The 11,806-nt window shown below is 42.8% G+C and overlaps 1 protein-coding gene across 1 annotated transcript in view; it reads left to right on the top strand.

Moving 5' to 3' along the window:
* Positions 1-422: 422 nt before the first annotated feature.
* The window catches only part of Appbp2 (amyloid beta precursor protein (cytoplasmic tail) binding protein 2), a 58,761-nt gene continuing 47,377 nt past the window's right edge, over positions 423-11,806 (top strand). The window contains exons 1-2 of the mRNA XM_013013393.1: positions 423-916; positions 11,347-11,435. Of these exons, the coding sequence (XP_012868847.1) occupies positions 779-916; positions 11,347-11,435 (227 nt within the window). The 5' untranslated portion in view covers positions 423-778. The remainder of the gene's footprint in view (positions 917-11,346; positions 11,436-11,806) is intronic.

Genomic DNA, 11,806 nt, shown 5'->3' with positions numbered 1-11,806 from the left:
GGAGAAGCAGGGAAAGAGAGAGGCAATGGAAAGGTTATTTAGAATAAAAGGAAAGGAAGATGTGTAAAGTTGATTGAAAGAGTAATTTAATAATTGTGAATGCCTAATTTTTACTGTATGGCTAAACTATGCACTCTGCGGGGAGAGGGCCCCCAGTTTTATTTTTTTCCCTGAAAGCTCCCGATGCAGACACACACACACACACACACACACACACACACACTCACTCACGTAAGAACTTCTCCCAGTGCAAAGTCTCCTTCGCCCTGCATAGAACAGGCTGCGGGTGGGAGGGATCCCGCTCACTCCCTCCACCCACGTTTTCCACCCCCACCCCTCCCATCCCGCATTCCTTCCCTCCAGCAGCGCGTCGGCGTGGCTGACGTCATGACGCCGCACACGCAGCCCCGCCCCTGCAGTGCTCAGCGCTGGGACGGAGCCCGGGTTCTTCTCAAACCCGGAATGTGAGGCTTGGCTCGGTCCCCCGCTCGCCTCGGCCTTAGCTCGTCGCGACTCCGCTCTGCCCGGGTCGGCTCGGCTGTGTGCCCGGTCCCGTCCCGCTCTTTTACACCAGGCCCTTGGTCCGCTTCCTCGGTCGTCTTCTTTCTCGCTCCGAGAGCAGCAGGGGCGGCCCTGCCCTTCAGCCGGGTGTCCGCGTGGCCGCCGCCGCCGCCGCCCCTCCGAATCCTCCGGGGCCGCAGAGGGGTTCGCTACGGAGGGAGGCGGGGGCCTTCGAGAGGCGGAGGCGGAGGAGGCGGAGGAGGAGGAGGGAAGGAAGATGGCGGCCGTAGAACTCGAGTGGATCCCAGAGACTCTCTACAACACCGCCATCTCCGCGGTCGTGGACAACTACATCCGCTCCCGCCGAGACATCCGCTCCTTGCCGGAGAACATCCAGTTCGATGTTTACTACAAGGTACGGGCCGTGGGCCTGCTCGCTGCGCCCCGGCCGCAGCCCCGCGGGGCCGCACCCCCTTCCACGTCGGCGAACCCTCCCCCCCCCCCCGCAGTTAACCCCTCACCCCCGTAGCAAGAGCAGCCCGCCTCGGACGCGTCTGCTGCCCTGGCCAGTATCACTCAACTCTCCAGATCCCCAGGCTCCTAAGCTTTGAGGCCTGGACATTTCTTCCTGATGAGCCTTGCCTCCTTTTGGCGTCCCCCTGCTACTCGGTGCCTTCCGTCTGCCCCCCCCCCCCCCCGCCTTGGGTAGGCCTTTTGCGGGGAAACTCCTCCATGGCGCCCCTGTCCCACCCAGTCCTTCTCTGCTGTGTTATCTTAGGGCTGTTTTCCGCCTTCTCTTCCCAATTATCAGCTGGACTTTTTTTTTTTTGCTTGTAGTCTCCCTCCCCTTTCCCATCTCGCTGATTCCACCCCCACCCCCACCCCCCTTTCCCCTGCTTCGTGTCCTTTCATTTCTTATTCTTTTCCCAAATCTCAGGAGAGTTAGAGATTTTCTTTTTCTTTTTTTGGGAAATAGTCCGTGTGGTTTATTTGCATATTCTTGAAAGCTTTGATTTTTGTTGTTGTTGTTGTTATTTATACTTGGTGTTAAATTGGCTTTTTTTTAAATTAATGAGTGTTAGTCGACTGAAAAGAGGTGGTATTTTCTTAAAAAAAACAGAAAATTTAAATTGTATACATGTGTTTGAAAGTTGCAATCTTGCCACATTCCTGAATCGCTTCCCTCCATCCCCCCCCCAAAAAAAAATGTGAACAGAAAGTCTCCATACCACTCTCCAAGGAGTTTCAAGGGTAAGTGTCCTTAGAGGTGGACAATTTTGCAGTGTTTTGAGAGGGAGGAGAATTTTATGGACTTGGAAACCTCCCTTTTCCTCTCCTCCACATTTGAATTTGAACACTGGATTTATTATTCTGTTCTTGACTTGAATCAGCATGGATCACTCCAGTTTGCAGTAGCCACCCTTGCAAAATGTGACCTGAAGTAGAAGAGGATTTTTTTTTTTTGGTCTTAAACACTTCCTCTTGGTTTGTAAGTTGGCTGGAACAGTGTAAGCCGATATTTAACAGATGTGTATGTCCTTCTGTATGTCCAGTGTTTTAAGGCAGTTGTTTTACTGGGAAGATTGCCTGCTTTCTCCAACCTCAGAATATTTTTTTCAGGATTTGCAACTGACGTGGTGCATTCTAAACCCAGCTGCTTTGCACCAATCCTGTTTTTTGCAATTATTTTTCCCCTAAATATTTGGAGATTTATTTTGGTTATGCATAGTATTATTTGTGGATTTAGAGGAAATTTTCCATTCTTTCCAGATCTCTTTGATACATTGTGTGTAGCTAAGGAAATTTTTTGCAGTAAGATGCTTTCCTTCCCAAGGGCAAATTAAATTTTCCTTTCTCAACCTGGAAAATTGCAACTTTGTATGTGCTATTTCTGTAAATTTCATTAAATCATGTGTGAACTTGTACAGTTTTTAGAGGAAAGCACTGGTAATTTAATAGTACCTTTACTACTTGAATTCCCTCAAAATACTTGAGTGTCTTTTAGTAATTTCCACATCTAATTGAAGGTCTTCCTCCGAAGGTTATTATTAGGGAGTCTGAACAGATAGTGCTTTTGTCACATTTTCTGTCTCACATATTCAGAATTTTAATATTGCTTCTTTTTGGTGCTTTTTACTCCTTAATAGTTTTACACCTATTGTAAGTATGGCACTGTGCTAAGATGAAGGAAGGTATTTGATCTGTGCCCTGAACAGTGTTGTTATCTTGATCAAGCCTTACAGTTAAAATATGAATTCATCTATTTTTATAGACAAGGACGTTAAGGAATTTAGTTCAAGTTTCAAACCTCATATTTCGAAGTGCCTTTTGCTAAGACAGATTTTGTATTTTGCAGTAGCAAATTATTGTATTGAAAAATATTATAAAACTTTTTTTGGTGCTGGGACTTGAACTCAGAGTCTGGGTGCTGTCTCTGAGCTTTTTTTTGTTCAAGGCTAAAGCTCTACCGACCACATTGGGGGGGGGGTGTAATTGGAGGTAAGAGTCTCACATACTTTACCACCTGATTGGCTTTGAATTGTGATCTCAGATCTCAACCTCTTGAATAGCTAGGATTATATGTATGAGCCAAGGCATCAGACCTAGAACTGTTCTTTTAACTCCTGTAGAAATAGGGTAAAAAATCAGTGAATCTTTTGTTTTTGGGTTTTTTTTTTTTTGGTCCATAGTGGGGCTTGAACTCTGGGCTTGGGCACAGTCCCTCAGCTCAAGGAAAGGGCTCTACCACTTGAGGGACAGCGCCATCTCCGGTTTTTTGGTGGTTTATTGGAGATGAGAGTCTCAGGGAGGGGGCTGAGAAGGTGGCTCAGTGGTAGAGCGCTTGCCTTGCATGCATGAGGCCCTGGGTTCCATTCCTCAGCATCACATAAGCAGGAAAAAAAGCCGGAAGTGGTGCTATGGTTCAAGTGGTAGAGTGGTAGCCTTGAGCTGAAGAGCTGAGGGACAGTGCCCAGGCCCAGAGTTCAGGCCCCATGACCGGACCCCCCAAAAAAAAGAAAAAAAAAGAGTCTCAGGGAGTTTCCTGGCTGGTCTGGCTTTGAACCGTGATCCTCAAATCTCAGTCTCCTGAGTAGCTAGATTACAGGCATGAACCACCAGCACCCGGCTAAGTCAATGAATCTTTTTTTTTTTTTTTTTGGGTCCGGTCGTGGGGCCTGACTCGGCCTGGGCGCCTCAGCTCTTCAGCTCAAGGCTTTCGCTCTACCACTTGAGCCACAGCATCACTTCTGGCTTTTTTTTTTTTTTTCTGCTTATGTGATACTGAGGAATTGAACCCAGGGCCTCAGGCATGCAAGGCAAGTGCTCTACCACTGAGCCACCTTCCCAGCCCATGTCAGTGAATCTTGATACTTCTCTGTCTCTGTCTTTCTCTCTCTCTCTCTTTGTGGTACTGGGGTTTAGAACTCATGGCCTTGCTTCTTGCTTAGCTTCCTTGCTCTGCCACTGCTCTTTACCTCTAGACTCACCTCCAGATCTGCTTTTGGCTGGCTATTTTGGAGATAGGGTGTAGTGGATTTTTCTGCCCCACTATCCTGGAACATAGCTCCACCTTCAGCCTCCTGAACAGCAGCATTGCAGGCATAAGCCATAGTGCTAGACAGGACTCCTGTTTACAGAAATACAAGAAGGAAAAATTTTAAATACTATACCAGCTCATACTAATAGGTACTTTTTAAGGTACTTTAAATTTACATATATAGGTACTCATCCTCTCCCCAACTTGTAAAAATTTTAGGATATGTACTGTTTCTTTTTTTTTCTTGTCAGTCGTGGACCTTGAACTCTGGGCCTGAGCGCTGTCCTTCAGTTCTACAGCTCAAGGCTACTGCTCTACCACTTGAGCTACAACGCCACTTCAAGTTTTCTGGTGCTTTATTGGAGATAAGAGTTTCACGGACTTTCCTCTGGGCTGCCTTCGATCCTCAGATCTCAGCCTCCTGAGTAGCTAGGATTACAGGCATGAGCTACCGGTGCCCGGCATGTACTTCTTGTTTCCAATTTTCTCCACTTTAGAGTTAAAGAGGAACTATCAGATCTCTCTGCTAGTACTAATTTCTGTACATGGTTATGGACAAAATTGTAGTTATTTTTGTAATCAAGGTTTCCCAAACTTCTTGGTTGGTATAATCTAGTATTACTGTATTAGTTTTGATCAGTACCTTTAGGAGAGAGCTGTGGGATGAATGAGGTAAAATAGGAATGTTGAATGCTCCTTAAGGAGGGATAGGAGAGATAAGTTGTTGAGTAGAATGTAAAATGAATATGAAGTGGCCGAGTGCAGGCAGCTCATGCCTGTAATCCTAGCTACTCAGGAGGCTGAAATCTGAGGATCATGGTTTGAAGCCAGCCCAGGCAGGAAAGTCGGTGAGACTCTCATCTCCAATTAACCACCAGAAAACCCGGAAGTGGCGCAGTGACTCAGAGTTACCAAAAGAGCTCAGGGACAGCACCTGCATCCTGAGTTCAAGCCCCATGACCGGCACCCCCTCATCCTCCCCCAACATATATATTCCAATGGCTTCCTTTTTTTTAGGGAGGGGGGTCGGTCATGGGGCTTGAACTCTGGGCCTGGGCGCTGTCCCTCATCTCTTCAGCTCAAGGTGAGAGCTCTACCACTTGAGCCACAGCGCCACTTCTGGTTTTTCTGGTAGTTTATTAGAGATGAGAGTCTGAGAGACTTTCCTGGCCAGGCTGGCTTTGAACCGAGACCCTCAGTTCTCAGCCTCCTGAGTAGCTGGGATTACAAGCATAAGCTACCGGCGCCCAGCTGGAATATATGTTTTAGCCAAATGTCAGAAACAGAGTGAGAGGTTAAATATACCAGTTAGGGTAGAAATTAATTATGGAGCAGAGACTGAACAGAAACAATTAACAAATCTTTCCCCCTTTTGTCTTCTTTACTGTACATAAAGTATTTGTTCTAAATTAGAGTTGGGAAAAGAGTGCTTCTTTCTCTGAGGCTTGTAAGGAATAGTTACCATAAATGAGGAGGTGGTCTGCTGAGGGTAAGGAAGTTCGAATGGTATATTTTTGTAGGAAAGTTGTAAATGGCTACTGAGGTACATGAGAAGGGTACCTGACTAAAACTGTGTTAAAGAATAGACAGGGAGGCTGGGAATGTGGCTTATTGGTAGAGTGCTTGCCTAGCATGCATGAAGCCCTGGGTTCGATTCCTCAGTACCAGATTCACAGAAAAAGCTGGAAGTGGTGCTGTCAAGTGATAGAGTGCTAGCCTTGAGCAAAGAGAAGCTCAGGGATAGTGCCCAGGCCCTGAGTTCAAGCCCCATGACTGGCAAAAAAAAAAAAAAAGGGCTGGGAAGGTGGCTCAGTGGTAGAGTGCTTGCCTTCCATGCCTGAGGCCCTGGATTCGATTCCTCAGCACCACATAAGCAAAAAGAAAAAAGCCGAAGTGGTGCTGTGACTCAAGTGGTAGAGGCCTTGAGCTGAAGAGCTGAGGGATTTATTTTGGTATAACAGTGTTAAAGTAGAGAGAAATAGAAAAAAAATAGAGAGAAACATTTCCTGCTCCCCATGCAGGAAATGGGAATTACAGACTCATCACTAATAACTTATTTTACAGGTTTTAGGATCTCAATAATCATATTTACATATTAAATTTATTCATTTTATTTTGTTATATGGTATGATGTTTCACAAAAAAAACAAAACAGTTATTCAAAAAATATTAATAGGTCAGTGTGCTGGGAATGTGGCTTAGTGGTAGAGTGCTTGCCTAGCATGCATGAAGCCCTGGAATTGATTCCTCAGTACCACATAAAAAAAGCCAAAAGTGTGTTGTGGCTCAAGGGGTAGAGTGTTAGCCTTGAGCAAAAGAAGTGCAGGGGCAGTGCTGAGGTCCAGAGTTCAAGTCCCAGGACTGGCAAAAAAAAAAAGGAAAACCACATTTTATGAGGACAGTGCAAATGACTTTAGCAGATAAAAGACAAGCTTTATAATAAAGAAAGATCTAATATAAATCATCAGATAAGGCAACCAACTCGTATCCAGAAGGCTTTAATAGGCAGCCCATTTATAAAACAGGCAATAAGAGAAAATAGGAATGGTTGGATAATACCATTAAAAGGATGCACAACCAAAATGTATCAGACCAAAGCAATCATGAGGAAGAAAAAAAATCTAGAATTTCTATTGCTGAATACCTAGCAATATTAAGATAATACAGTATTGGCACACTGAAAAGGCAAATAGATTAATGGAACAAAGCAGCCCAGAAAAAGACTGATAGGTAAACTGTCAAGTGTTACAACAGAACAGTGGAGCAAGGAAAGTTAAATAAATGGTGTTGGTCAATTAGGTGTCTATATGAGGGAAAAAAAATCTTGGTCTTACCTCATATTGTATACTAAAGTCACTTCAGATGTATTGCTGATCTAAATGTGAAAAATAAATGCAAGAAAAAAAAGCCATGCTGAATTTTTTTTTTTTTTTTTTTTCGTGGGGCTTGAACTCTGGGCTTGGGCGCTGTCTTTGGGCTCTTCAGCTCAAGAGGAGCGCTCTACCGCTTGAGCTAGCGGTTTATTGGAGATAAGAGTCTCACGAACTTTCCTGCCTGGGCTGGCTTTGAATCTCGATCCTCAGATCTCAGCCTCCTGAGTAGCTAGGATTACATGAGTGAGCCACTGGTGCCCGGCTCATGCTGAATAATTCTTAAAAATTGTAGCACTGGGGCATTTTATTATAAAAAAAAGTTGGGAAGCAAGCTAATGTGAACTTAAAATTCAAGCTCATGACCAACAAAAAAAGAAATTTTTTTCTAGGTCCATCCATTTCCTCACAAATGACACGTTATTCTTTTTTCTTTTTTTCTTTTTGTCTGTGCAGAAACTTCATCATTTGATGTAATCTCATTTGTCGATTCTCTTTCTGATTTGCTGAGCTCCTGGAACTTTACTCAGAAAGTTCTTGTACATGCCAATACTTTCTAATATTTCTCTCAATACATTTCTAATGTTTCATGGTTTTGAGTCTGATGATGAGGTTTTTGATCCATTTTGAGATATTATCAGTGTAACAGGGATCTGATTTTACATATGTAAGTCTGGTTTTCCTAACACCATTTGTCGAAGAAGCTGTTTTTTCAAACATACGTATTTAAATTCCTGGATTTCTGTCTTCCAGTTTATTCCATTGGTCTTCAAGGCCTGTTTTTGTGCTAGTACCAATTATTCTTGTTATTGTAGTTCTGTAGTAATGTTTGAAGTCTGGAATTGTGATGCCTCCAGCTTTGCTGTTTTCCTCCAGATTTGCTTTGGCTATATGGTTCAGTATGAATTTTTGGATTGTTTTCTCTAGCTAAGTAAAATTGACATTGGGATTTTGATGGGTATTGCATTGGATTTGTATAGCTTTTGGCAATATGACCATTTTCATAATTCTTCTGCTGATCCATGAACATATATATGTCTTCTACTTCCTAGTGTCTTAATTTTTTTTTCCAGGCTTCTAAGGTTTCTGTTGTGGAAGTGTTTCACTTTGTTAAAGCTTGCTTGCTTTTTCTCTTTTCTTTCTTTCTTTCTTTCTTTCTTTCTTTCTTTCTTTCTTTCTTTCTTTCTTTCTTTCTTTCTTTCTCTCTCTCTTTCTCTCTTTTTCTTTCTTTCATACTGGGGATCGAATTTAGGGGATCACATTTGCTAGACAGGTAGGTACTCTACCACTTCAGCCACACCTCTAATCCATTTGATTAGGTTTATTCCTAGATTTTTGTTGTTGTTGTTTTTGTGTTGAGGTTATTGCAAATCGTAGTGGTTTCCTGATTTCTCTTTTGTCTATTCATTGTTAGTATACAGAAAAGCTACTGATTTTTGTGGATTAATTTTGAATCCTGCTACTTTGCCAAAGTTACCAATCAGCTCTAGGAGATTGGGGAGGGGGTCTTTAGGATCTTGTAGATATATCATACCATCTTTGAATAGAGATGTTTGACTTCTTTCCCTATTTAGATCCCTTTTATGTCTTTTTTCTTGCTTTATTGCCCTGGCTAGGAATTCTAGCATTATATTGAAAAGAATGGAGAAAGTGGACATCTTTGTCTTGTTCCTCATTTTAGAGGAAATGTTTTTTTTAACCATTAAATATGATATTGGCAGTAGAAGCATTCTTCTGCCTTCCTAGCTTTTCTGCTCATTTCTGGAACTCTACCACTTGAGCCATGCCTCCACTGTTGGCTTTTTGTTGGTTATTTCGAAGAGTTATATGTCTTGGCTGCCTCCAAATCACTACATTTCCATCAACATTGTATGAGGGACACTCCCCCTCTCCCCCAATATTTGTCAGCATTTGTTGTTTTCTTGATGGTTGCCTTTCTAACTGGAGTGAGATGGAATCTTAGTGTGGTTTGATTTACATTTCCTTTATGGCTAAAGCTGTTGAACACATTTCTTCATGTATTTTTATCCAGTACTGGAGCTTGAATTCAGTGCCTCGTGCTCTCAGCTTTTTTTTTTCCCTCAAGGCTGGTGTTCTGCTACTTGAACCATACCTCCACTTCTGGCATTTTACTGCTTATTCTGGTGATAGAGAGTTTCTTCAATTTGTCTGCCCATGCTGGCTTCAAACCAAGATCCTTAGATCTTAGCCTCCTGAGTAACTAAGATTACAAGAATGAACCACTAATGAATGCCAGCTCTTCATGGATCTATTAGCCATTTGTATGTTTCTTTTTTTTTTTTTTTTTGGGTCCGGTCGTGGGGCCTGAACTCTGGGCCTGGGCGCTGTCCCTCAGCTCTTCAGCTCAAGGCTAGTGCTCTACCACTTGAGCCACAGCGCCACTTCTGGCTTTTTTCTTTTTGCTTATGTGGTGCTGGGAATTGAACCCAGGGCCTCAGGCATGCAAGGCAAGCGCTCTACCACTGAGCCACCTTCCCAGCCCTGTATGTTTCTTTTATATCTTTTTTTTTAGGTTCTTTGAATGTTCTTGCTATTAATTATTTATCTGTTAAATAGCTAGCAAAATTTTTTTCCCATTCTGTCGGTTGTCTCTTGGTGCTTGTAATTGTCTTGCTATGCAGAATCCTTCAAATTTGGTACAATACCATGTGTTAATTCTTTTTTTGGGGAGTCAGTCATGGGGCTTGAACTCTGGGCCTGGGCACTATCCCTGAGCTCTTCAGCTCAGGGAAAACACTCTACCACTTTGAGCCTGGCACCAATTCTGGTTTTCTAGTGGTTAATTAGAGATAAGAGTCTCATGGACTTTCCTGCCCCGGCTGGCTTTGAACCTTGATTCTCAGATCTCAGCCTTGTGAGTAGCTAGGATTACAGGCATGAGCCACTGGTGCATGGCTGCATTTGTCAATTCTTCTTTTTTTTTTCTTTTCTTTTTTTTTTTTTGCCAGCCCTGGAGCTTGAATTCAGGGCCTGGGCACTGTCCCTGAGCTTCATTTTACTTGAGACTACTTGAGACTAGTACTCTACCACTAGAGCCACAGCACTGCTTCTTACTGTGTGTGTGTGTGTGTGTGTGTGTGTGTGTGTGTGTGTGTGTGTGTGTCTGTGTGTGTGTGTCTGTGTGTGTGTTTTGCTAGGCAAGCACTCTACCACTAAGTCACATTCCCAGCCCTCCTTTTGTCAATTTTTGATCACATTCTCTGAGCATCTGGTATTCAGAAAAAAATCCACCTGTGCCTATATATCTTCCAGACTTTTTCTACATTTTCCTGTAATAGATCAGAAGTTTCAGGTTTTGAGTTCCTTGATCTAATTGGAGTTGATTTTTGTATGAGGTGAGAGGTAGAGGGCTAGTTTAAAAGATTATTCTGGGGCTGGGGCTGGGAATGTGGCTTAGTGGTAGAGTGATTGCCTAGCATGTGTGAAGAAGCTCAGGCTCAATTCCTCAGTACCACATAAACAGAAAAAGCCGGGAGTGGTGCTGTGGCTCAAGTGGTAGAGTGCTAGCCTTGAGCAAAAGTTCAGGGACAGTACCCAGACCCCGAGTTCAAGCCCCAGGACTAGCCAAAAAAAAATATATATATATCATTCTGGCCAGGTACCTGTGGCTCACAACCACAATCCAAACTACTTAGGAGGCTGAGATTTAGATCAAGGTTTGAAGCCAGCCCAGGCAAAAAAGTATTCAAGACCTCATCTCCAATTAATGAGCAAAATGCTGACTGGACGTACGACAAGAGCTCAAGGCTAAATTTAAGCCCTGGTACCACTCCCCCCAAAACAAAAAATGTTTATTCTGACAGTAAAGTGTGACAAGCAAGGGTGGTAATTGGAGAAACAAGTTCTGCCAAACTTTTGTAGTAATCGAGGTGAAAGATGATGATGACAGGTGAAAAACTTTTAAGATAATCATTTCCATAGATGTAAACATTTTATTATTGAGGTCATTTCAGATTTTTATGTGTATGCATATGTAACATAAGTATACAACATAAAAACAAATTATATATTACTACAACGTTTTGAGAATGTGTTCACTTTTCATGTGTTGTAGTTATTTCCATTTGTGAACTTTTTTACTACTTAATGACTCACAAAGATTTCTGAACAAAATGAGATGCATAAGTTTCCTTGTGTGTATGTAGTTTGTGTATATGTGCTTGTTTGATGACTTTTTATAGATTTAAAGTATACATATATATATAGGCCTGAACCTCACCATGTATTTCAGGCTGAGTTTGAGGACAGCTTAGGCTGCAGAGTGAGAATATGTCTCAAATTTTAAAAAAAGAAAGAAAAAGATTGGAATTAAGTTCTTCCTTTGTTCTTTCCTAGTTTTATGATTTTTAAGCATATTATTTTCTAAAGTAGAAGTTAAATTTAAACATTTAAAATCATGTTTCTTTTTTATTTCAGCTTTACCAACAGGGGCGCTTATGTCAACTGGGCAGTGAATTTTGTGAATTAGAAGTTTTTGCTAAAGTACTGAGAGCTTTGGATAAAAGGTAAGAGAGAGAGAAAAAAAGAGAGAAAATGTGTGTGTGTGTGTGTGTGTGTGTGTGTGTGTGTGTGTTGCCCAGAACTGTTTGCTTCAGTCCTGCTGCTTCAGCCTCTTGAGTAGTGCTACTACAGTTATGCATCATGGTATTTGGTAATAGATTTGTTCTTTTAAAAAACTTGTGGTAAGCCGGGCGCTGGTGGCTCACGCCTGTAATCCTAGCTACTCAGGAGGCTGAGATCTGAGGATCACGGTTCAAAGCCAGCCCGGGCAGGAGAGACTGTGAGACTCTATCTCCAATAAGCCACCAGAAAGCCGGAAGTGGCGCTGTAGCTCAAGTGGTAGAGTGCTCGCCTTGAGCTGAAGAGCTGAGGGACA

Source organism: Dipodomys ordii, unplaced genomic scaffold (assembly GCF_000151885.1).
Source record: "Dipodomys ordii isolate 6190 unplaced genomic scaffold, Dord_2.0 Scaffold19, whole genome shotgun sequence".
In the NCBI taxonomy this organism is placed as follows: Eukaryota; Metazoa; Chordata; class Mammalia; order Rodentia; family Heteromyidae; genus Dipodomys; species Dipodomys ordii.
Note: the sequence above shows the minus strand (reverse complement) of the source record. Positions and strands in the feature narration are given on the sequence as shown.